General features: G+C 48.9%; 3 protein-coding genes across 6 annotated transcripts in view; 1 reads left to right on the forward strand and 2 right to left on the reverse strand.

Annotated features, from left to right (window-relative positions):
* Window positions 1-10981, forward strand: part of DCAF6 (DDB1 and CUL4 associated factor 6) — a 100691-nt gene extending 89710 nt beyond the window's left edge. For all 4 annotated transcript variants that reach the window (XM_073899964.1, XM_025877482.2, XM_073899966.1 and 1 more), the window contains 5 exons: window positions 788-926; window positions 2846-3002; window positions 3640-3728; window positions 5561-5666; window positions 10520-10981. In XM_073899964.1, coding sequence (XP_073756065.1) covers window positions 788-926; window positions 2846-3002; window positions 3640-3728; window positions 5561-5666; window positions 10520-10584 — 556 coding nt within the window. In that variant the 3' untranslated portion in view covers window positions 10585-10981. The remainder of the gene's footprint in view (window positions 1-787; window positions 927-2845; window positions 3003-3639; window positions 3729-5560; window positions 5667-10519) is intronic.
* Window positions 10982-12785: 1804 nt separating this feature from the next.
* Window positions 12786-17974, reverse strand: LOC141374042 (uncharacterized). The gene is made up of 3 exons (XM_073900267.1): window positions 17969-17974; window positions 16137-17921; window positions 12786-14566 (listed from the first exon to the last, which is right to left on the reverse strand). The coding sequence occupies exons 1-2, from the start codon at window positions 17972-17974 to the stop codon at window positions 17181-17183; spliced, it is 747 nt and encodes a 248-aa protein (XP_073756368.1). The 3' UTR covers window positions 12786-14566; window positions 16137-17180.
* Window positions 17509-24263, reverse strand: part of GPR161 (G protein-coupled receptor 161) — a 37646-nt gene continuing 30891 nt past the window's right edge. Inside the window, exons 4-8 of the mRNA XM_073900268.1 lie at window positions 23798-24016; window positions 23490-23680; window positions 22318-22422; window positions 20575-20694; window positions 17509-18404 (exon numbers count right to left, since the gene is read on the reverse strand). Of these exons, the coding sequence (XP_073756369.1) occupies window positions 18139-18404; window positions 20575-20694; window positions 22318-22422; window positions 23490-23680; window positions 23798-24016 (901 nt within the window). The 3' untranslated portion in view covers window positions 17509-18138. The remainder of the gene's footprint in view (window positions 18405-20574; window positions 20695-22317; window positions 22423-23489; window positions 23681-23797; window positions 24017-24263) is intronic.

Consider the following 24263-nt stretch of genomic DNA (forward strand, 5'->3'; position numbering starts at 1 on the left):
CTGATTTGTAGACTTTTTTGGTCTATTATATGTCAAAATATAATGTTTTAAATAATAAATTCAAACTAACAAACTTATTAAGTATATCATGTGTTAGGAAAAGTTTCTTCTAATAATTAAATCCGTCTTTAAAAGGACCCATTATTCTTCAGTCTCCAGCTCTGTAACCAACTCCGTTCTTAGGAGAGTAAAATCAGCCTCGTTAGCTCCAAATCGATACTCATACATGGAGTCCATGTAGAATCTATTTGAAAGTCCCTGTTTTATTGTACATATATTAATATCCTCTTTTTCTTGACTAGTCTGTTCTTTGCTGGGAACATCTTTACAAAATCTCAAAACAAGTTTACCCACTGCTATTACATGTTACCCTTAATTTCTTTTGGTTTCTCTTTATGCCTTTACATTTCCTCATATGGAGAAGAGAAATGATATTGAATAGGATTTGTTTTGTTTGTAGTAAATTGCATATTAATTTTGCCTATCTTTTTTTTATTTATTAAATAGCCCTTTAAAAACCAGTGTGCCGCATGCTATTTCCTTTACTTTCTCAACCAGTTCCAAATTTCTAAGTGATCTCTTCACTAAAATATTTTGTTTTAGTAACTCAACTAGTCTGATGTAGTCTCACTGTTGTGTCTGCCTTTTTATGCTTTGGTTGGGGATGCCTTATTTAAAATACTGCCTAGACTTTACTATATTTTAATGTTCCTCATTTTGATCCTGTAGTGACCTGTGAATGTTTTAAATTTATTTTTGTTTTTTTCTTTTAATATGTAATTCATAGACGCTCTGCTGTTGCCCGCATTCAGGAGTTCTTCAGGCGGAGGAAAGAAAGGAAAGAAATGGAAGAATTGGATACTTTGAACATTAGAAGGCCACTAGTAAAGATGGTTTATAAGGGCCATCGCAACTCCAGGACAATGGTACCAAATGCTCATGGCACTCTTTGGAGAAATTGCAGATTCATAATACGAATTTTTTCATAATGATGATCTTCGTATATTGCCACTGCGATTCCAGTAATAGCATTATTGTACCTTAACAGTTACACCTCTTTACCCAAACATGGTTCTTTTAGTCCTAGAATATATTGCCAAGGACCATTATTGTTTACAATAAAATTCTGCCCTACTAAGGAAATGTTGTAGAAGTTTAAAATTTTTAGCTGGTACAAGTAACAATTACCTCCTTTTGTTCTCTCACACTTGCTGTCTACCTGTCTGGTATATATTTTTTTAGCTTATTTTAGCACCCTTGGTTGATTTGAAGAGAAAGATTTAGGTATATGAAATCCAGGCTCATTGTAAAATGTAGTCCGGTTACCTTATAACAACTCTTCTTAAGAGTCAAGATTTGTTTTAGTCACTTTGTCTCTCTAGACTTTACTGTCCTCCTCTATGAAATAAGAATAGACCAGATGATCTCTAAGATCTTTTCAAGTTTTACAGTCCACAAGTCTTATACACCCAGTGTGATACTAATTATTTATTAAGAGGATCCTGCAAGATGATTAGCATTTTAGAACTGTTAACTCTGAACCACTCATATTTAGAAAGTGTTGTTTTCATATATTCATTGAGTCATCCAAAAGTATCTACAGAGTCAGTTTTAATCTGCTTTCTTCAGAGATAAGGGGAAAAGTTACTTTGGGGGGGCCCTCGCTGGCTCAGTTGATAGAGCATGTGACTCTTGATGTAGGGGTCCTGAGTTCAAGCACACGTTGGACATAGAGCCTACTTTAAAAAAAAAGTTACTTTGAGGCAGGGAACTACTTAGCTCTCTCTGTAGACATCATTGGTGGTAATAATTTAATCATTCTAAACAGAATGCTCACTATTAATAGAAGTAATCAGTGTACATGTCTTGTATTTTGCTGGTTAAAATTTTGGATGAAAATTTTAGGGGTAGGAATGAAAGAAGAAAAGAAGTAACAGTAACGCTAAGTAACAATAAAACTGTCTACCCCCTTTGGTTTGGCAAAAATAGCAAAGTAGCAACTGCCGATGAAATGATTGAAAAACAGGGCACCTGGGGTGGCTCAGTTGGTTAAGCGACTGCCTTCGGCTCAGGTCATGATCCTGGAGTCCCGGGATCGAGTCCCACATTGGGCTCCTTGCTCAGCAGGGAGTCTGCTTCTCCCGCTGACCCTCTTCCCTCTCGTGCTCTCTCTCATTCTCTCTCTCTCTCTCAAATAAATAAAATCTTAAAAAAAAAGAAATGATTGAAAAACATCCCAAACTACAAAGATTTTGGATGGCTCATTCATATGCATCCATTGAAAAATGTCATCCTAACCATTCCAGTATATCCTGTTGTCTCATTGCTTCATTAAATATGTTTATATCCTTCCTTCTCAATTGTGAGAGAATAGCTAATAAAAAGATTGGTACTTTTTGTTCTTTTGGCATAAAGCAAAATACAAAAGGGAACCATTCATTTTTTTCTATGATTTGTTTTTATTATCTTATAAAGCCAAAGTAGAACCATTTTTGGAAAGTTCAACAACATATAGACATAGAAGTTTCCATTATACTTTCCAAAACCCAGAAATCCCATTCATTCCTTTAGCAGTTACTAATTCAGCACCTACTGTTGCCAAGTACTGCTTAAGGCCGTGAAAATATAGCATTGAACAGAGCAAAATATCTATTTTCATGGGGAACTTTTCATTATTTACTGTTGTATCATGCTTGCTGATAAATCTCCATCATTTTAAAATAATAGAAGACAAAGACTTTTTTATTATTTTCTAAGCCAATTAATATTTCCAATTGCAGAATAGAATAAATCTTGGTTTTAATATTTGATTTGAATTTTCTTATAATTTTTTTTAAACCCTTAGATAAAAGAAGCCAATTTCTGGGGTGCTAATTTTGTAATGAGTGGTTCCGACTGTGGCCATATCTTCATCTGGGATCGTCATACTGCTGAGCATTTAATGCTTCTGGAAGCTGATAATCATGTGGTAAACTGCCTGCAGCCACATCCGTTTGACCCAAGTAAGATGGCCTTTTATAGAAAGCAGTATGTCAGCTCCAGTTTTGTTCTAGTTGTTAATATAAGAATAATGCAAATTATCCTAGAAGGCAGCCACGAGAGCCTGTTATGACTCTCATTGGGTTTAAAACAAAAAAGACTTATAACCTCCTTTTGGCAGAAAGTATGGGGAAATAGATTAGAGTTTATTCTCTAATATTTCTTCTGAGTTTTACCAGTTGCAAGAAATTTGGTTACACTTTGCTCTACTTATCCAAACTCAACCTCCAAGCCTTGTTAGTTTTCACATGTCCAAGTTAATTTACCAGAACAAAGGAGTCTGGCTTGTTCTTGCCTTCCATTTGACATTGCCCATGTTTATCCTAAAAGGCAGTGGATAAGAAAGAAATTTGAGTGATTGCAAGTTGGTCTTAAAATTATGTTCTAGGGTAACTTTTAGGACATCTTCTAAGTAATATTCTCAGTCAACAATTAAATGTATCAGTACAATTTCCAGGCCAGCTCAGTTTTGCTATACATATACGTGTGTGTTTGTGTGAGTGTGTGTACATACATACATGCATAATGTATAACATATGTATGCATGTCTTAATGGCATATTTTTATCCTTTATATTAATATGCAATATTTTATTTCTAGTTCTAGCCTCATCTGGCATAGATTATGACATAAAGATCTGGTCACCACTAGAAGAGTCAAGGATTTTTAACCGAAAACTTGCTGATGAAGTAAGATTTTTATTTATACGTATTATAAATAATGTATGTCACTTTGTTCCTGAAATGCTTTCTTAAGAAGACTCAAAGCAGCTCATTATTAATTGGTAACATAAACAAGTTTATTCAGTTAAGGAGGTCAAATTTTAAGAAAAAGAAAAATTAAGATAACATGCCTGTATAATACTAGAGAGATAAAAATCAAAATATTATTTTGCTAATTATAGTATCGATTATTGGTAATACCAGGTTATTATAGTTTGAGAAAAATAGATTGACTATTTTTGTGCTTACTACAATGAAGAATCATTTAAAAAAACCTTCTGTCCTTTTAAGAAAATGAGTTTTACTATGGCTGGCCTCCATAATTGCAGCCAGATAAGTAAGCAGAACAAATGATTGGAGAATCTTTTCCTTTATTGTCATATTTTCAGATTTCTTCAGCTCCTTGTTAAACCAACAGTTTTCAAACTGGGCTTTGTGAAGCTCTCGGTTTTTAGTGGAATTGGGAGAGGGGAAGGTGGCTGATACAAAAGCTGAATTCTGGGCTTTTCCTCCCCAGCATTAGGCAGGGTTTTTATTGGCAGGTTTTCATATGAGATTTCTTATGAAAATAAGGGTTCATGGCATTAGTCAGCTGCTAACAGTTGAGCTTCTATGAGTAGGTGAGTGCAGCTCAAGTTGATGCTGTGCCCTCTTTAAAACATAAAAGAAGGGTCCATTGCTAAAAAATGTTATTAGTAAGTTAGAAAACCAGTACTCTAGACCAGGGTTGACAGTTCACAGCACAATTCCCACATCCGCTTTCTAACGGACATTTATAAACTTGGCATATGTCAGACACCGTGCTGAATTTTAAAAAACAAACCTTCCCTCAGAACTTACAGACTGACGGGAAAGACAGACACTGAATAGTCAGCTAGAACATAGAGAGGCATGCACAGTGTTCTGGAAGCCCTTACAAAGGAGCAGTTTTGCTTGTAAATGGGGTAGATGGATGGGGTAGTCTTCACAGAGGAAGTACGAATTGGACTGAGTTCATCAGGCAGACAGGGGGCTAAGGAGCCCTGGAAATGAAGAATTGGCAATTTCCAGGGTGTCCTAAGGTAAGTGAACCATTGGTGAGTGGATAAGAAAGCAGCTCCTTGGGGCAAGATTGGAAAGGGCTGAAAATGTGTTGTATGAAATCCCTGGGGAGCCATTGACCACATTAGCACCTTTGTCTTCCTCTCATCCTTTCCTCCCTTTCTTCCTTTTTTCCTTTGCCATGAACTTTGCCATTTGCCCTTAGCCTGTGATTACACACTAGATCCCTAGGTGTTTATGGATATTCATTTAGTGCTGTCTTGGTACATAAGACACATGTCATTGGTAACTCTTATCCAAAAGTTTATCTTTCAAGATTACTTTTGCCTCAGTCAAGGTGACATTTTCTCGAGGGATCTGAGTGACCCTGGGGAAATCATTTAACACTGCTCTGTCACTACATGTATCAGCTCTGCCATAGGGGAAGGGAATGAGCAGACACAGGTAGACCGCTCTGGGAAACGAATCACAAGTGAAAAGTAAATTGAATTCTTGAAGGTTTTAAGTGGCCTCAAAGTATGGCCTTTGTCTTTCTGCCAGTTGAAAGAGTAGTGTTCTGTGATGTCACTCCCTCAGTGGCAAGTTAAAATAATTACCTGGCACTGAGTAGCCTTACGGTGGAAATATACACAGTGTATGTATAAAGAATGAAGTAATTCCTCCTCAGACCTGCTAAGTTTTTACTGTTCTCCTAATCTTCAAGGAAAAAGTACAGTTACATCATGGTTCTTGACGTGGTTGTTTCACTTGCCCCACAGGTTATAACTCGAAACGAACTCATGCTGGAAGAGACCAGAAACACCATCACAGTGCCAGCCTCTTTCATGTTGAGGATGTTGGCTTCACTGAACCATATCCGAGCTGGTAAGAACTGTCAAGTGTATTATTAACACCATTATTACATCATGTTATTTCAGGTCTGCTTTAAAGTGATTTGTACAATTTCTTTTAACCATAAAATGAAGACAACGTAACTTCTGAGCTAGGAGTTCTGTGAACTCTTGATCTTAGTACAGTAACTTATTTCCTCATGAACCAAATGTATTGAAAAACGTCAGAATGAAAAGATAAAGCCACTTGAAAACTTTTATCAGCTGTGTTTCTCTTCTCAGAGTGGAGGATCATACCGTAATCCTTAAGATCTGTTAGAGTAAGTACCCTTTGGTGGTAGACGTGGTCAAAATTAACCCTAGCCCAGACAAAAATAAATGTAACGTGCTATTGCAAGGGTTGAAACACATAACCTCAGTAAGTTTTTTAAATATTTTTTTGTTTTGTTTTCACTGATACACTGTGAGGTTCGGTGCCAAAGAAACACAAAATGTAAATATTATAACTAATATTCAAGAAGGAAGTGAATAATCTGTTTGTAATAATAGAAAAGATCCAGTATCCATTATAAACAAAATACATTTATCAAACAAAAGAGTATTTGTTGTTCTTCACTGATTTCATAAATTTCTTCATATGTTGGATATTATCTATTATTTAATAATAACAACCACCACCATTTCTAGAGTACCTATAATGTATCAGGGACCATACCTGTCATTTCACAAATTTTTCCTAATTAGCTCCAAACCCTTACAACTTTGGTTATTGGTAATAACTTGCCCCAGGTCACACAACTGATAAATGATAAAGCCTGAATGTGAAACTGGCTTCCAAGCCCCTATTTCCCTTTGACCTTGGAAAGTTCACTTGCAGGAATACATTTAGATTGTGAATATGACATGCAGTCCGCTGGGTGATCTCAGCTCAAACTGCTTTTCAGGCTCATTCCCAGCATTCTCTCCTTCTCTGTCCACTCTGTCCACTCTGACCCTCTTTTGACTTGGGGGACACATCAAAGTCTTCTCTACCTCAGGATCTTTATCACCATGCTACCCCCTCCCATCCTCACTCTTTGTTAGGATACCTTCTACTTATCCTTCAGGTCTCTGTCGGCCGTGGATTAAATATCACTTCCTCAGAGAGAGGGAGGAATGGAGAGAAAGTGTACCAGGCAAAGTAAAGGGTAGGTAGCAATTTTCAAAGTCCTGGAGGGGAGAGTATGGACCACATCTAAAGAATTGAAAGAAGCCCATAGGAGGTGGGGAGAAAATATTCAAATTGTTAATATTAACTACTACCAGGAAAGAATGGAAATTTCAAATGGAATGTAAACAGAAAAGATTAGTAGTCCAACAAAATATTTTTGCAGTAGCTTTTGGGTTCCCGTATTATTAATCACTGTAACACTTTTGATCCATTTTCTTCAGTAACAGTGAGTAACCCTTAAAATTCATCCATTTAGATTTCAGATTTGAGGGGAGGCAGAATTTTCTAGAACAAGAAAAACATTTGCTGATTAGGATTCCTAAAACTCACTTGTTCTTGTAAAGAGTTTATCTGGCGAATGGCTCTTCCCGAGTTTTTCTACCGAAAACCATTCCTCTCTCATTTATGCCGCATCTGTTAGTTCATGGCCACTCCCCTCCTCCTTCGGTTTTAGCATTAGATAAGGTAAGTTTTATAGCATGAAGATGCCCTTTCTTCCAGTTCTTTTTGCCATCAACCAAAAAGACATAATTTCTAATTGGTTTAGTCAACTTAACTCACCCTCTTGCTTCTCTTATGTAAAAGGCTGGAGAGAAAATGTACCCGAGAGTTGCTTTTATCTTTAAGATATCCAGTTATTTGATGAGTCAGTTATCCACCGCTGTCCTCTCCTTCTCTCCTGGTCTCCAGTATTCCAAGTATGATCATGTATGCACTGTCGAGGAGAGTTAGTAATGGACTGTGATCCTGCAGGCGCAGGCTATCCACGGAATAGTCCAGCCCCTCCATTACTCCACAAGGCTCCCTGGGAAGTCCAGGGAATAGATTCAGGGCGGCGCCTTCCTGGTGGAGCTGTGATTTTTAATGAAGGCTGCACTACAGATCCCCTGTCGGGCTTTTTTCAGCTGCAAATACTTGGGTCCTACCCCCTGAAGATTTTCACTCATTTTATCTAAATAAGGCTTGAGCTTTTGCATTTTCCAAAAAGCAACCAAAGTCATTCTCATGAATACTTCACTAAAGACTATGATGTCTAAATGTGGTGTGTCTATCGATGGGATGGGGGCCCCCAAAGGTGGGACGAAGCAGATTGGGTGGAAGCCGGTGGCACGGGCAGTGAAAGGATCCACCTGAAGCAGAACAAAGGAGCTAGAAGTTTATCGAATCCACCGCCCAGGAGTGGCTCAGGACAGCAGGGGACAGGCTGTCTGCCACGAGGCTGAGGGTGGGGGCTGTTTCTAAAGGGGGAAGATGAAGGGGCATGGCTACATGTGGAGTTTTCCCTTTTTTTGCTAACTATGCCTGGTTGTAAGTAACCCATTGGTTAGTTAGGGCCTATGGCTTTTTCAAGGTGGGTCTTCTGATGTAGAAGCGACTCTTATTTTCAGTTTTTATTTAAAAGAAGAGTGTTTCTCAGACCTCCTCGGTCTGTAACTGCCAACCAGAGATTGGTGTCAGCATTGAGCTGCTTTGTAGTTCTCCTGCCTCAGAGGTGTAGCACTTCATGAACAAAAGATTGCATTTAACTTATTCTTAGAAACTGGGTTTCCATTCTGAGAGGGAGGACTGTGCAGCAGGTGGTTGAGATGGGTTTGAGAAAAGAACAATTATTCTGCCCTCTTCCTCATTCTGGAAGCCACTGTCCATTATTCACTGACCTGTATTAGACACTCTTGGCCGTCACTTGTCTCCTTATGGCTTGCTTTGGACTCTGCAGAATCCTTTTTTTTTTTTAAAGATTTTATTTATTTGACAGAGAGATAGAGAGGGAACACAAATAGGGGGAGTGGGAGAGGGAGAAGCAGGCTGCCGGCCGAGCAGGGAGCCCGATGCGAGGCTCGATCCCAGGACCCCTGAGACCATGACTTGAGCCGAAGGCAGATGCTTAATGACTGAGCCACCCAGGCGCCCCTGGACTCTGCAGAATCCTAATGTCTACCCTAAACTCCCTGATTGAAAGGCTGAGACAATTCTTGTTAACCCTGCATTTCCCCATCTTCATTCATAGTGTGACAAAAGGAATTTGGGTAAGAACCCTACACACTTTGAAAGAAATAGTCTGACCTCCTTCCTCATGCTTCCGACGTGACAGGAATAGGTTTGTTGAATTAGTCAGTCATATTAAGGATTCCCATTCATGGTAATCTACTTAAGCTGATAGCAGCTTCATGTTTTATTCTCTCATGAAAGTATATCACACAATAAAAAGTGTCATCTCTTTTATACTAACATTCGTTAGGTAGCCTTTTTATTGATCAGCGATTCTTCCACGGTGTTTAGACTCCTTAGTGATATATGAAGGTCTATCCAAATCTTGTTTTTGTTCACTTATTTTGCAAATGTGTATTGAACACTTATGTAATAATGATGATAGCTAAAATTTGTATAATTTAGGTTGTAAATCCATATACACATACATCATCTCATTAGTTTGGCTTTGAAATGGAGTCTCCGCACAGAGGGGCTTTAGTCCAATTCAGTTGGACAGTAAACATATAGTCTCTTCTGTCTACTGCTCTTGGTATTGTTGACTTAAGATCCAGTGAGAGAGTTTAAGCCTCTGTAGGTAATAAAATTTCATGATTCAGTCTTCTCGTAGTTGACAGTGGGGCTCAACCCTCCGCCCATGTTTAACCGTTGCCTGGGGCAAATGCTTCCGTGGCAGAACAGGCTCCATCCTCATGGTGCCAGTGCTTTTATACTGTTGCCTTCTCTCCATTACCCTAATGTGACGTATCTGATCTCAGTAAAACTTCTATTCATTTATTTCATAAACCGTCACTGAACATCCTGTACGAGGCTCTGAGGATATAAGATAAAAAGAAAAAACTCCTACCCTCGCAGGAGCTCAAAAAACCCTTGAGGTCTGGTCTGTAAGAAGACATGCAAACAAACGTCCCCGCAGTTAGGGTCTTCGTTGCACAACAGACACAGAGTGTAGAGTGTAGAGGAAGGAGTTCATCATTCTGCGGGCTGGATGTTTGAGAAAGTCGGGGAAACATTTCACAAAGGGGATAATAGTTGCACTGAGATGAGTAAGCAGAACCTTTATAGCTGGAAAACTGGGCAAGTGTCCCAAGCAGAGGAACAGCAAGGATAAATCGTGAAAGCTGGAGAGAGCATGCCGTGTTCACTCACCAGTTTATAATTATATTTTCACTTGACTGGTTAATCTAGATAAGCTCCTTGAGGGCAGAGACCACGTGTCTGTTTTGGCCACCGTTGTTTCCTTAGCACAATGCCTGGAACATAGCAGATAATTTAAAAATCTTTAAACACACAGATCCTTGAGGATGGTCCCCGGGTTCCCCCACAGCCTCCCCATAGTCTTTCTGGTGGCACGATACACCTCCTCAGGCTCCTGGACTCCAAGGAACACGGTTTGAAAACCACTCCAGTAGACCGTGATATATCAAGATCCCTAGGGTTTTTCTTTTTAGTTTTTATAGGTTTAGAATTACATGCATATTCAAAGTTATAGTGCTCTGTTTCCTTTACTCTTTTTTATTTGTTTTTAGTGGCAAAAACTTATCTACACACAAAAGTAAACTGATTTTTACATGATGATGTGTTGGGCTGTATACATTTTAATCAGTTTTAACTAAAAGGTATTGAAAGTTATTTCAATTATAATACTAAAAGAATTTCTTCTTGTGGGTCTCATACATGTTTTGCAGACCGGTTGGAGGGTGACAGATCAGAAGGCTCTGGTCAGGAGAATGAAAATGAGGATGAGGAATAACCATCTGTTATTGGCAAGCACTTAGATGTTCTGAAATTTGTAGAAGACATTTATTCTATTTTTTTCTTTACAGAGCTTTAGTGCAATTTTAAGGTTATGGTGTTTTGGAGTTTTCCCTTTTTTCGGGATAACCTAACATTGGTTTGGAATGATTGTGTGCATGAATTTGGAAGAGTGTGTAAAACAAAACTAGCAAAATGTTTAAAAAACTTTTTGCCATGTGTGAGGAGTGCTAGAAAATGCAAAGTGCAATATTTTCCCTAACCTTCAGGTATGAGAGCTTGGATCAATGTGGAAGAGTAATTTTCATTATAGTGAAAATGTTGGTTCAAATAAATTTCTACACTTGCCATTTGCATGTTTGTTGCTTTCTAATTAAAGAAGTTGGTGGTTTTAAGATATCCTGAATATGACTTTTTATTTCGCTTTACTACCTTCACCCACGTTTTCTGGTCTTCTCAGTAACATGACTCTTCTCTATTCTTTTCTAGACTTGATAACCTTTTCTGTTTCGGCTTCTGTGTGATAGAATCACATAGAGGAGCTTTTTTTCTTTTCTCCTTCCACAGCATGTTATCTTCACCTCCAGTCACTGTCTGTCACGATTAGCGGTACCTCTCTACCCAAGTACAGGGGTCCGGCTTCCAGCAGTGAGCACAGAGCATCGTGGCTAGCTCTCATAATGGAGCTCTGGAAGCTCTGGCTTCAGGTCTTCCCCTTTCTAACTTCTAGATTTCAACTGAAAGCTGTTGACCATCCAGTCTCAGGATTCTGGGTCTTCCTTTACTCTAGTGTCCGACTCCACCCAGGCCTGTAGCTTGGGTGTTCGGAGCTGAAATGCTCCTATAGACTTAACCCTGCCATCATCCTCCCTCCCCTCTCCCAAAGTGCCGTGCTGTTCTCCAGCTGGGCCGTGCAGGACTCACGGGGTTAAGGGGGCGGGGCAGGCAAAGCATCCCTGTGCTGTGTGGAGAGCCGGCACTGCCCCTTCCCACAGGCTGGCTGCAAGGCCAGGGACACCTGCTACTGAGAGAAGGCAGATTGGCTTTTTGATAGAGGACAAAGAACTCTTCCGTTGGCTCAGTAACTTCAGTTGGACTTCAGCATCTGGCTCTCACCCTAGACAGGGCACATATGTTTTCACATTAGGAAATGTGGTAAATGGTCAAAGGGAAAAGGAATTAGAGTTTTAGCCAAACAGGGCCACTGCATGACTTCTGGAAAGTACCAGGGTCTGTTTCTGGTTACCAATGAGTTATGGGATCTGCTTAAGCCATGTGACTTCTCTGGGCTTGTTTCCTCCTCTCTACAGTGCGGGTAATCCTATTTTTACCACCTGTGTCCTGGGGCTGTGTTAGGACCCCACGAAGCCACGGAGTTTGAAGGGCTTCACGGAACTGAAATGACCACTGGAAGTGCATAGGACATACGTCATTTCTTGCCCTGTAATAAAACAGTAACGGATATGCTGTAGGGAGGTGTTGGAAGCCGGGTGGGGCAGAGGCTACTGGAGGGCTCAGCAGGGTCAAGGAGTAGTAGCTCTTTGGCCGGAAGAGCACAGAAGAAAATCGAAATTGTACTGTCCGCTCTGGCACAGGATGTCAGTAGTAGGGGAGCCTGGGGGGCGGGCAGAGGGTATATGCGAACTCTCTGACCTTTCTGCTCAGTTTTGCTGGGAACCTTAAAACTTACTTTTTCTTTTTTTTTTTTTTTTTAATTTAATGGTATTTGTCAAAGGAATTAGGTCCCCTGCTGTTAATTTTGCAGAGCTGTGGGTACTGTGTGTTAAAAAGGAGCAGAGCAGGCCAGACAAGCAGTCAAGGAGGCAGCAAAGAGAAAACATTCTAGAGGCAGCGTTGACACTTCACAACTCTCTGTATGTTGGGGAGGTCCCAGCCAGTCACACAGCTGGACCCTGGGGCTCAGCTGCAGCTTGGACCCAGGATTATGATCTCAGTGGTGGCAGGTGAGGTGGTCAGGTAAAGGTGGTAGGTTTTGTGCCTGGAGGTTGCTGAGTTTCACTGGCAACCTGCCCCCCACCCTTTGCCTCTGGTTATGGGACAGACATCTAGAGAGTGGGTTGCTGTCATTAAGCCCCCTTTATTTATTTATTTTTTTAAGATTTTATTTTTTTGAGAGAGCATGAGCCAGGGGAGAAACAGCAGGCCCTACCCCCCCACCCCACCCCCATTTAAGCCTCCTTTAAAAACCTTGGGTTAGGAGGTGCCTGCCTGGCTCAGGCAGTAACTGCAGGTGACTCTTGATATTGGGGTTGTGAGTTTGAGCCCCATGTTGCATGTAGAGATTTCTTGAAAATCTTTAAAAATAGGGTGCTGGGTGGCTCAGTGGGTTAAGCGTCTGCCTTTGGCTCAGATCACAATCTCAGGGTCCTGGGATTGAGCCCCACGTCGGGCTCCCTGCTCAGTGGGGAGCCTGCTTCTCCCTCTCCCCCCTGCTCATGCTCTCTCTCTCACTCTCTCAAATAAGTAAGTAAAATCTTCAAAAAAAAATCTTAAAAACAAGAGTGTTTTGTATTTCTGGGTCATGCTAAGAAGTCATTTAATAATAGTCTCTGAATCTAATTGTCTTGGAGGAATTTATGAACAGCACATGGATGGATGTACCGAGGTGAGTGTGGTGTGGACATCGCCACCTCCCAATTCTACAGCCATCAGCTCCTTCCTACTCTGTCTCCTTCCCCTTGTAAGCCCACCGGAAGGGAGGCTGCACTTGAGGATGTGGCTGCACACAGTGGGTCAAGGGGGACACACTCAAAAAGTCAACAGTCCAAGTATAAATCCACAATTTCCACAGCTATACATGTACCAAAACAGATATTTAATCAGGTAGGCAAAACTATTCTAAATATACTTTTACTCACTTATAAATATTATGATTTATAATAATCCTAAGCGTTTTTATCTTTAAAAAAATCATCCAAAAACTTCAAGTGAAATATATTTCAGGATTAGCTTGCTTTTGTTTTGCTTTGAAGGTTTTTAACAACTTCTGCATCCAGGGGTCCATTATCAGAACACAGCCCAGAACTCCTGTCTCTTAGTGTATCCTCACCAGAGTGACAGACCTGCTTCCCACCAAACAGGCTCGCTCCGCAGCACTCGGGGTGGCCATGCCTGCCCAGGCCCGTGATGCCCTTGGGGCTGTCTTTTCATCCGGGAGGGGCTCACTTACCTGTGACTTGGGATATTTCAAACTGGTGGTGTGACAAGGAAAACCAGAAATGGCTTCTAATTCTTAAGCGATTAATACTATTCAGGAAAATTCTGAGGGAAATGAGCACAGCTTTGTGTATTATGTTCTCCTAAAAATAACATTGAGCAAAATTGTGCTGTTGGTAATCTTATGCAGATTTGAGTTTGTGCTTTGAAATCTTCCAAATAAATCCAATCACTTTCCTTGGGTTGCCGCTTTTTTTTTAGGTCTGGCAAGCTGATACTCCAGGCTCCCAACAGTTTCTACCCACCTGCTGAGCCCAGCTAGCCTGTTCTAATAATGAGGACTTCTAAGTATCCCTTCTCTTCCTCCCTTTCTCCTCCTCCTCTGCAGAGTTGCAAGTTGGCGCCTTCTCAGTCACATGGCCAAGACCTGGCATTTGACCCAGACTCTGGCTTAATGCACTTTGGGAGGTCAGACAATCCCTAAGCTTCTCTCCCTGGATTCTGTGTATCCATGCTCCCCAACCCAGAAGGGTGGTCAGGCTCTGTCCCCTCCTATAGTCACATATGACAGCCATTTTCCTTTGCTTCAGAGTGAAAATTGTGACGTCCCTTCCATCTTCCATGGGACTCACCTGGGGTTCTGCATATACCGTGGGTAGCAGCGTGGACTCCCATCCTTGTATGGCCTCTTGCCACGGGGGCTTGGAGGATCAAAGGACTCTGTGAGCCCAAGACCCCTGGCCAAGCAGTCACTATCACTGGGGGACAGAGCTGTCCTGAGCACCCAGGTCCCGTCGCAGGGGCTGTAAAGGGAGGTCAAGGCTGAGCTCGTGCCCTGGTTTGGGACTCTCCAGCAGGCCCCCAGGGGCCCATGATCTTTGACTGCCATTAACAGAAAAAGCTCGTTGTTGCTCCTTCAGATCTACTTCACCCTTTCCTCCCCTTTCTCTTGCTTTCCCCTGCCTCGCCACATCCCCCTTCCCAGAAGACACATCAATTCCCATGTCAACAACCCTCAGCACCTTCTATCTCGGATAACAGTCATCCTCGCCAGAGTTTCACTTCCTGTCCTGGAGATGCCCCTAAAACCAGACTAACGCACCCACCTCCCGCGACCGGGCAGCCGCCGGGGGGAGCTCAGCTCCAGGTACCGCGCAGGACGCTGCAATCCGCAGGGTCACCTCGGAGGGGGCCCAGCTGAGGACGCGGCCACAGAGGACGTATCGATGAGACAACCGCGACGCGGCAAGACTGAGGAGCCCAAGGCTGCCCGGCTCGGAATTGGCAGCGCGGGATGGGGACCCAGAGCCTGCTGCGCCCCCCCTCACCCCCCGCTCGCCCTTTCGTAGCCACGTCACCCTCCCCGGTTCCGTGGACAGGAGGGCAGCCGGGGCTCCAGGCTGACCGCTCGACATGGGCAGACCCTGTGGTCCATCCAGAGACCGTCTCTAACGACAAGCATCTCAGGGGCCTCCTGTCCCGGATGGGAGAAGCGTGTTCGGTCGTCAAGTCGGAACACGTCCTAAGATCTCCGTATCAGCGCGTTTTCCGTCGCTCTCCGGTCCCACCGCGGACGGCCTCCCGGCTCGCTCGGCTCCGCGCAGCGCCGCACGGCGGCTCCCGAAACGGGGCTGGAGAACGCTGCGCCGCCGGGCCTCCCGCCCCAGCGCCCATCGGAGACGCTGCGCGCGGCGGCTCGCGCACGGAAGCGAGCTGCCGGCCGGGGCTCCGGGCTGCAGGGGGGCACCGGCTCCGCGGGGAGCGAACCGGCGTTCAGCGGTACCCTTCCCTCTTCGCGGCCGGACGCGGCCCGCGGCAGCACAGCCCCACTGCTGCCCCCTAGTGTCGGGGCCCTGAACGCCCCAGCGCCGCGTGCTCGGGAGCGTGCGCCCCCAAGGCCCCCAAGCCTGGCATCCGGGGCACAGCACAGGGACCCGGTCAAGTGGCAGCTTCAATGAGAGGGGCAGAGATGGGCAACAGCCCTCAACGTGGGCCTGTCAAAACTGGGACCCGCAGGACTCAGGTTCTTAAGCGACCGTATGGCCCAGTGTCCCCTAGGAAGGCCTCAGGCTGCCCAGGATAAAGCGGGCACGCCGGGTTTGGTGGGGGCAGTTGGGGTTTTGACCTTCTGTACGGAGGCAGGTGTCCTCAAAGAGACTCCGGGGAACTTGAGAAAGTGTGCGGATTTTCGCCTCTTCCTCTCCTCACCGCCTCCCTCCCGTGCTCCTCCTTTCTCACTTGCTCTTGCTCGCTCTAGCTCTAAGGCTGCATCAAGGCAGATTGGAATTCCTGAATAGGCAAACTGTGATTCCAGCTGCCCGAAATCCTCCGCGGCTTGGCTCAGACGGTCCCCTCCGTCCCTAAGTCCCCTACCTGGAAATACCTCCCTCCGCCGAAGAGTAAGAGGACCTGACTTGGCCATTTCTCGGCACCTCGCTCAGCCAGGCCGCTCCCTGCGTGAGAACGAGCGGAACGCTTTAAAGCTTCGGCCCCGCGCGCAGCCCTGGGCTTTGCTCGGAGCGCATGCGCCACGTCCGGCACTGTGCGCAGAAAATAGGGAAGGCGGGGACTCTGTGAAGCGTGCTAGTTCTAGACAGGCCCAGACGAAACCCTAGTGGATCCCAGCTGGTCTGGGATCGGCCAGGGGGGACTCGGGGTCTCAAGACTCTCTCCCTCCAGCCCGGCCTGTGCAGTCCTGGGGAAGCCCCCCCCCCCCCCCCCCCGTCTACCCCCGCTTGCGAGCCAATATGCTGCTCTCAAAAAGGCCTAAGGGGCAAGCCGCCCGGCTGTTGCAGCCTAGAGGCAAAGGCCATCCCCGGGCATCTTAGTCGGTCAGGATATGGTCCCTTTACCGGACAAGTGTAGGGAGAAATACACGCACAGCACATAAGATGCCCTCGGAGGGGCGCCTGCGTGGCCCAGTCGGTTAAGAGTCTGCCTTCTGCTCAGGTCATGATCGCGGGGCCCTGCTCAGCGGGGAGCCTGCTTCTCCCTCTGCCCCTCCCCCTTCTCACGCTCCCTTTCCCTCTTTCTTAAATAAGATCTTTAAAAACAAAAAAAAATGCCCTCACGTTTAGGAATGCCCCCCGGGAGCGGGAGCAGGGCCCACGGGTGCAGCTGCCCTCCGCTCCTCCGGAAAAGCCACCCCACCCCCACCCTCCAAACCTAGACCGCGCGGGGCGCCCAGCCGACTGCGAGCACTGCTGATGGGCGCGGGCGCCGCGAAGGCAGCAAGCCCCACGCCGCGGGAAAGGGCCTCCCGCCAGGCGGCAAAAAGACAACGTGTCACCAGGAGCTAGCGAGGCCCCGAAGACCCCACAAAGCTATGCCCGCATTGGCCCGAGGGTTCCCCCCACCCCAAACCTACGGATGCCGAGGACATCAAAGACCACAGCGGGACATTATCTTCCCACCCCCTTATCCCACTTTGCGGATGGCTCGAGAGGTGACACGAAGTCCCAAAGGGTCCAAGAGGAGGAGCTGCGCCAAGAGCGTCGGCGGAGCGCCTTTCTCCGCCATCCTGTGGCACGCTGCCCGGGGCCTGCAAGCCCGCTGCTCTGGTCGGGGGACACCTCGAGCAACCCAGCGTGAGGCCTCCCAGCGCGAAGGAGATGCCCTCCCAGGAGAACAGCAGCTCCGTTTCCCCGCCCTGCTGGGGCCCCGCTCCCGCTTGGGAAGATAGGGGGCGGGGGCCCTAACCAAATGCATTTTTTGTAGTTCTCGAAATGAAACATCTGGCACCTGCTCCTTCCTCGTGTCTTGTATAGTGGTTGCTCCCTTCTTTTGAAATACCAAAGCGTCAGTCAACAGGGAGGTGGGCAGGGCGGCCCCATCCCCAGCGACAGCAGCCCCGGGGCCCGGTCGCCCGAGCACCAGCAGGTCGCCCCCACTGACTGCAAGGTCCCCACCAGGATGGAGGCGTGGAAGCCCCTGCGAAAGGCTCTGCTCCCGGCTTCTCCTCCGGGAAGCATTCAGTGTGGCCGCACCAACCACGGGGACGCGCAGGGGAAGGTCCTGCTCTGGCAAGAAGTGTCGTCCTCCCAGGAGCACTGCAAAGGGCTTACCTCCCGAGATCTCTGGGACAGTGCCCGGCTGCCCCTGGACGTCCTGGAGAAGAGGAAGTAACCCACGCTGCCGTTTCCTTCCAAGCCACGGTCCCTAGCCCCCCTTCCATGCCCCCCCCTCCCAAAAAGTCATGGCCACACCTCCATCAGCGTGCCCTGGAGCCTCAGACATCTCTGGTCCCATCGCCAGGGCCCACCCGGAGCCGGTGGGTGCTCTCACAAGACCCCGTGGTCAGCGTTTTTCCAAGTGGTTGCACCCCAGATGTCCCTCCCCGGGGCGCCCCTCTGCGGGCCAGTCCACCCTGAGGCCCTCATCGCGGTTCTGCAGCTAAAATGTCCCCTTCCTCGATGCTCTGCAGCTGCAGCCTCTGACTCGCAAGAGTCCTGCTGCCTCGGCGGCCCCCGAAGCCAGCCCCTGGGACCGTCCGTGCTGCGGCCAGGACCCCAGGCAACGCCTCCTCCCCAAACAGCTTGATCTTGGCTTCGGCCTCTATGACTTTGGCCAAGCTGGCCGCGTAACTGTCCAAGGACTCATGCACTTCAGCTTTCACGTGAAGAACAGGGTTCCTGGCGGCATCTGAGGGGGAAGCAGAAAGGTAGGCCGAGGTCTAGCAGCAGCAATGATGGGGAATGTGCCCGCGGATGCTTCACGGCCCAGGGAGGGGGCAGCGCAAACCAAGCGCGTGGGTTCTGTGGCCACGTTCCCTAGGCTCGAATCCCTGACGTCCCATGTCCTACCTGGGGAGGCGTGGAACTGACCTGCTTCCTCACCTACAGAGAGAACGTCACGGAGTAACCCAGGGTTACATAACTGTGATCATTAAGCAATTCTTTCTGAGACATCTAGGTCTGGCCCACAAGAGAGCCTTGATAAATACTTCCTAGTAACGATATTCAAAATTCCACACCTTTGAAAGAATTCTCTGGTACTTCAGCTCCCTAGAACCATATAATGCCTATGCCGCCTCTCTCCTGGGCACAAAGGCTCATGCCGGCCAGAACCTCAGGGTTGGAAATAACATCAAGGTCCCTGCACCCCACCCAGGATTAGGAGCCCTGACAACTCACACCAACAGAGACAGCGAATCTTCAACCTCACACCCAGTGCCTTATTATTACTGCCCTGGCTGCCCATCTTTCCCCTGCCATTTTGGGGGGGGGCAGTTCATCCCCTACCCCTCACATTTTCTGGAGAGGGGGCAACTTCCGCCCCATGTGATGAACACTCCCTGTCATCCATTTCAAGGAATCTGCAGCCAGCCTCGGGCGTTGCTTCACACACGTGATGAAGGAAGAGGGGAGGGACACGCGGCCTCCCCCGGGCCCTGTCCCCTGTGCTCCTCCCTGGCTGCAGACAGGCGGCCCTCACAACTGCCATCCCCACTAAGCAGGCCTGATGCGGCCAGACTGGCCTAGGTGGGCCGGGCAGATGGGGGAAGGAGCCACTCATTTTTTATTTCCAGGGGTAAAATATGATAAAGCCCATAAGGCTGCAGGCCAGACTCTGTCCTGGAGTCTACTCTGTCTGACCACTGTGACTGCCCCACAACTTGGCTGGGAGAAAACCCAGGATTCACTGCCAACCCAAGGTTCTGACAGGGCTCTCCCTTCCTGTCACGGTCAGCATCCCTGAGTCCCTGACACCATGTCCACACCCGTCATGCTGGTGACTGTCCTCATGTGCTGGGATTCGGAGCAGAGAGGACCTTCCTTCCATTGGCACTCTGCACAGTCCCCTGTCCCTCTTCTGATCAGCATGTCTGGATGGGAAACCAGACCCTAACACTTATCTCCCACCTGTCCTGATTCCAGCCCCAGCACCGAGTTGCCTCTGGAATGTAGGGTCTGGTTTCCCATCCAGAGGCGACACGGCGCTGGGGTTGGAATCAGGACAGGTGGGAGAAAAGCGTGGGCACCGCAGAAGAGCTCATTCTGCTCATAGAACTCTCGGGACCTCATCGACTCCGGGGCCAACAGATGGTCATGGTGGGATGGTCACGGCGGCAGCCTCTGCTGATCTAGGAACACTCGGGGGGCCACTGCTTCCATTTCCCACGTGAGGAAGCAGGGCTCAGAGTGGGCAAGTTCAGATCTCTGCCCATGCCTCACCCAGAAAGGAGAGAAACTACGGAGGGCTCAGACTTTACCCAACCCGGCAGCTTCCCAAGGAAGGAGATGGGAATCAGAGGGTGTGTGTGTGTGTGTGTGTGTGTGTGTGTGTGTGTGTGTGTGTGTGTGTGTGTGTGTGTGTGTGTGTCAGAGGGTGTGTGTGTGTGTGTGTGTGTGTGTCCGGCAGCTTCCCGAGGAAGGATGGGAATCAGAGGGTGTGTGTGTGTGTGTGTGTGTGTGTGTGTGTGTGTCTGGCAGCTTCCCGAGGAAGGAGATGGGAATCAGAGGGTGTGTGTGTGTGTGTGTGTGTGTGTGTCAGAGGGTGTGTGTGTGTGTGTGTGTGTGTGTGTGTGTCCCCACCTAGAATTCAAGGGTGTGTGTGTGTGTGTCTGTGTGTGTGTGTCTCCCCACCTAGAATTCCACAGCCCCTCCCTTCCCACCTTCCCAGTCCAGATGCCGCCCACTCCAGCAACGGGGGGCCTGAGGCCAAGTGTGATGGGGGGTGTTGGGAGCAAGCAGGGCGGGAGGCAAGGTGGGGAGGCCTGGATGCTGGGGATGAGAGCAGGGCTGAGCCAGGGAATTTGCCCAGGTCCGTGCCTGTCCCCCCAGGCTGTCCTGAAGGATCAGCACAGACCCACCTTTGATTTGTTCCACTTGATCCTCAAAGGTCACGGAGCTCCTTCTCTTGGGGGGGCAAGTACAGTGGGAGGGAGGGCTGTCATCAGACGTGTAGTCCTCGAGCAGCATCACGTCTGTTCCTAAAACCAAGGGTGGGTTGTGCACACAAAACTGGTGAAGCAAGGTCCTCCCTCTCCACCTCTCTCCACCCCCTGCACGCTCTCTCCCATGTGTTCAATCCCGCCAACAGGTGCAACTCCCTGCCTGCAGCATTTGTCCAAGAAACACTGGGGGCATCACCTCATTTCAGGGAGGCTGCAGCTGGAGCCCCGGGGCTGCTTCAGACACAGGAAACACAGCCGTGTTCCCCAGACAGCAGGTTATGTGCCACAACTATAGTGACTCAGGGCATTGAGCCAGGCCTGGGACGGAGGGGAGGGGGCGGCAGGGCCCTATGACAGGCTCTGCGTTCTGAGGATTCTTCTTACAGTCTGAATTTCCATCGTTAGAATATGTTGTGCTAAATAATTTAAAATTTGAAATATAGAGTCCTTTGGGGATCAAAAAAAAATTGAAAAATATACCCGCCAAAAAAGTGGGGAAACAAAGGCAGAGAGGCAGGGGGTCCTATTAGAGAGAGCTGGGCAGAGCAGGGGTGCGGGGCTCCAGGCTGAGATGGGACCCTGGCCCAACACCGGGGCGAATGTTGGGACCAGCCTTGTTCCATCCTGGTCTCCAGCTTGCAATCCTTCAAGGCCTTAGTGGTCTGGAAACGAGGAAGACGGGGCAGCCCCGGGCTCCTCCTGCTGTTTCAGGACCAGCTGCAAAGGCAACCCTGTCTCACACGAGGGACTCGGGGCGAGAGGGGCCGGCGTGACCAGCAGTTCAACCCACTGGCTGACAGGTGATAGAACATTCTCAGGGAACATTCTGCCTCCAGGGAAAACTGTCCACGACAGAAGGCCGGGTCTTGGTGTCAGCCCGCGGCCTACCCCAGAGTTCCACGACACCGGCTGAGGCTGGGAGAAAGGTCAGGGCAGAGATGAGTTTTCACAAGCTCCCGGCTGCAGAGATGGTGCGAAGCCCCCGCTGCCGTCAGCCCAGTTCGTGGGCACAGGCTCGCCCCGGGATGGAGAGCAGAGGTCCCTGCCCACCTGTCTCTCACCAGCGCAGCAAGCAGCGGCCGGAAGGAGGCGCTCCGGGCTACACAATCCCCTGGGGGGCAGCGCCAGGCGGGGGGGGGGGGGGGGGGGGAGGGGGGGGGGGGATGGGGAGCATCTGTGCTGCAGATGTGTTTCTTCAGGGAGTCCAAGTTTCTCAAGGGCAGGGCCCAGAGCTTGCCAGGATGGTGATGAGAGGGTGTGATCTCGGTGGGACTGCCCCTGATAGAGGGAGGACTCCCCCCAGTTCCCAAATGGGGATGCTCCCAGGCTTAGAAAGAGATTAAGCATCTTGCCCAGGAGAACACAGCTCGGAAAAGGCCCATCAGACAGAGAGCCGGTCGCAGCCACCGGTCTGACACCAGCAGCAACAACTCATGGTCACCAGCATGGCTACTGTTCTAAGGGTTTCACTTCACTGGGCTCTGACAACAGCCCTGTGTGGGGGAGAGTGGCACCCAAGTCCCTATGCTCTACAGGGAGAAACCAAGGCCCCGAAACGCTGGCAAGCTGAAGGCCGCGGCGAGAGGCCCATGTTCAGGGCGCGGCCCGCCCGCCAGCTGGTAGCCTGGCACGGGGCCACACGGCAGGTGGGACGCTTACCTGAGTCCTGGGAGCAGCTGAAGCCAGTGTCCCCCGTGCTGCTGCTGTTCCCCAGGGGCTGTCCGCCTGCCATGAGGGCCGTGAGGTGGGGGGACAGGCCCAGGTCTGAAAGGTAAAGTCGGCACCGTGAGCGCAGCCCAGGTCCCGCCCAGGTGGCCACGGACCCTCCTTTTTCGGTTGCCCCCACCGGCCTCACGGCCGCCTCCCGTCCTGTCTCTTGCATGCCGGGCTCTCAACCCACGGCAGGATCGGGAGTCCCCAGCTGCCCTTTCCCCTCTCTGCCTCTTGTTCCCATCCCGGTGCGGGCGGGGGGGGGGGGGGGTCCTGCCCTGTGATAGGATTCCCCCGGCCCCTGAAGACCAAACTCTCACACCACTACCACACGCCAGAAGGCAGGTGGCAGGGAAACATGGGGCCCATGGTCTTGGGAGATAACCCTCCAGTTAAACATGGGATGTGGGTGCACTGTGACCTCCTGAGATCCCACTTGAATACCGAGAAGGAATTTTCAAGAGGTGCAAACCACAAAGTGTGAGAGAATGCCTGCAAGCCAGAAGGTGAGGACAGGGGGCCTGACCCAGGGAGCGGAGGCCGGCGGCTGGGGAGGCCTGGGCGGAGGCCGGTTCTCACCCAGTGCCCCCCAGAGCTCAGGACCTGGAGGCCCAGGAGCCTCTGCAGCACGTGGGGCTGGACAGAAAGTCTCTGTAGGCAGTGGTGGGTCCGGTCCACCACTCTGCCCAGCCCAGGCTCAGGAGCTCGGGCCCCTTGTTGGCAGGAGGGGATAACCCCGGGCCAGCCTCAGAGACAGCCGCCATGGCTGAGGCAACACCAGCTAAACCATGGGCGCAGTGACAGGCCACAGAGTGAACAGCGGGACCCCCATCCCTCAGTTCCCACAACCTGGCCAGGAGAGTGAGAACCCTTTCCCGGGGCAGTAGAGCGGCCCAAGCGCCACAGTCAATGGGCCTCGTGTGCCCCCACGCAGGGCCTCTGCCCGCTCCCAGGGCCTCGCCACCAACATGGAGGAAGGCCAAGGTCACTGGACACTCAGGGAGAGGCATTAGCTTGAAAGAGATGGAAGGAATACAAAAGAAAGAAAGAAAAGAGAAAAAAATGGATCTCAGAGGAGACAATGGAGGAAGCTTAAGAATTAAAAAAAAAAAAAATTCTACTTGAGTCCCCTGAGAAAATTGAGAGAATAAGGACTCCATGAACAAAAGAGCCGGAGGCTCTGGAGACCACAGAGGTCACGGGAAGGAGCTCTTGGCAGTTAAAACTGCGGCACACGGAGTCAAACCCCCCTGGCCTAGGAGCAAGGCCCGCGCCTGGACTGAGTGAGCACCCACACTCCCCCGCGGTCCACCTACAGACCGGACAGGGCCCTAAGCCTTCTGAGGGTACGAGGTGATGGACAGCGTGCTTCCCTTCCTTCCCTGGAGCCCAGGAGGAGACGAGAAGGGCAGGCTTCTCTCTGAATCACCTGTCCGTGAGCTTGGGGTACCGCGCTTGTGCAGCGCGCGGGTGGAACGGACCGGGGCCAGAGAAGACCCCGCACGTGCTCGTCCCCATCCTGGGCCTTGGCCTCAGTCCGTGACCACGGCTCGGCAGGAAGCCCGGCCTGGGGAGGGGCCCGTGGGGGGCCAGGCGCTGCCGACCGGGATGGCCGAGGCCGCGGTGGGTTTGGGACACGTCTCTGAGGCTGCGGTGAGAGCCAGAACATGGCCTGGTCTCCAAGCAGCGGGACGAGTCATCTGAGCCAGACCTATGTGGCTGGGCTGGAAGGTCCGGAAATGGCCGCCCGGCGGCCCTGCCCCATCCTCTGTTTACCCGGCATTTACCACTCCACAGTGGGCGCAGTTACCCCGGGGTTTTTCACACGAAACAATAACACATCTACTGGGTTGGGCCCAATCCAAGCCCTGTTACAAAATTAAAAAAAAAAAAAA

Source organism: Callorhinus ursinus, unplaced genomic scaffold, assembly GCF_003265705.2.
Source record: "Callorhinus ursinus isolate GAN/ISIS: 27379988/994484 unplaced genomic scaffold, GSC_fseal_2.0 scaffold13, whole genome shotgun sequence".
NCBI classification, from domain to species: domain Eukaryota; kingdom Metazoa; phylum Chordata; class Mammalia; order Carnivora; family Otariidae; genus Callorhinus; species Callorhinus ursinus.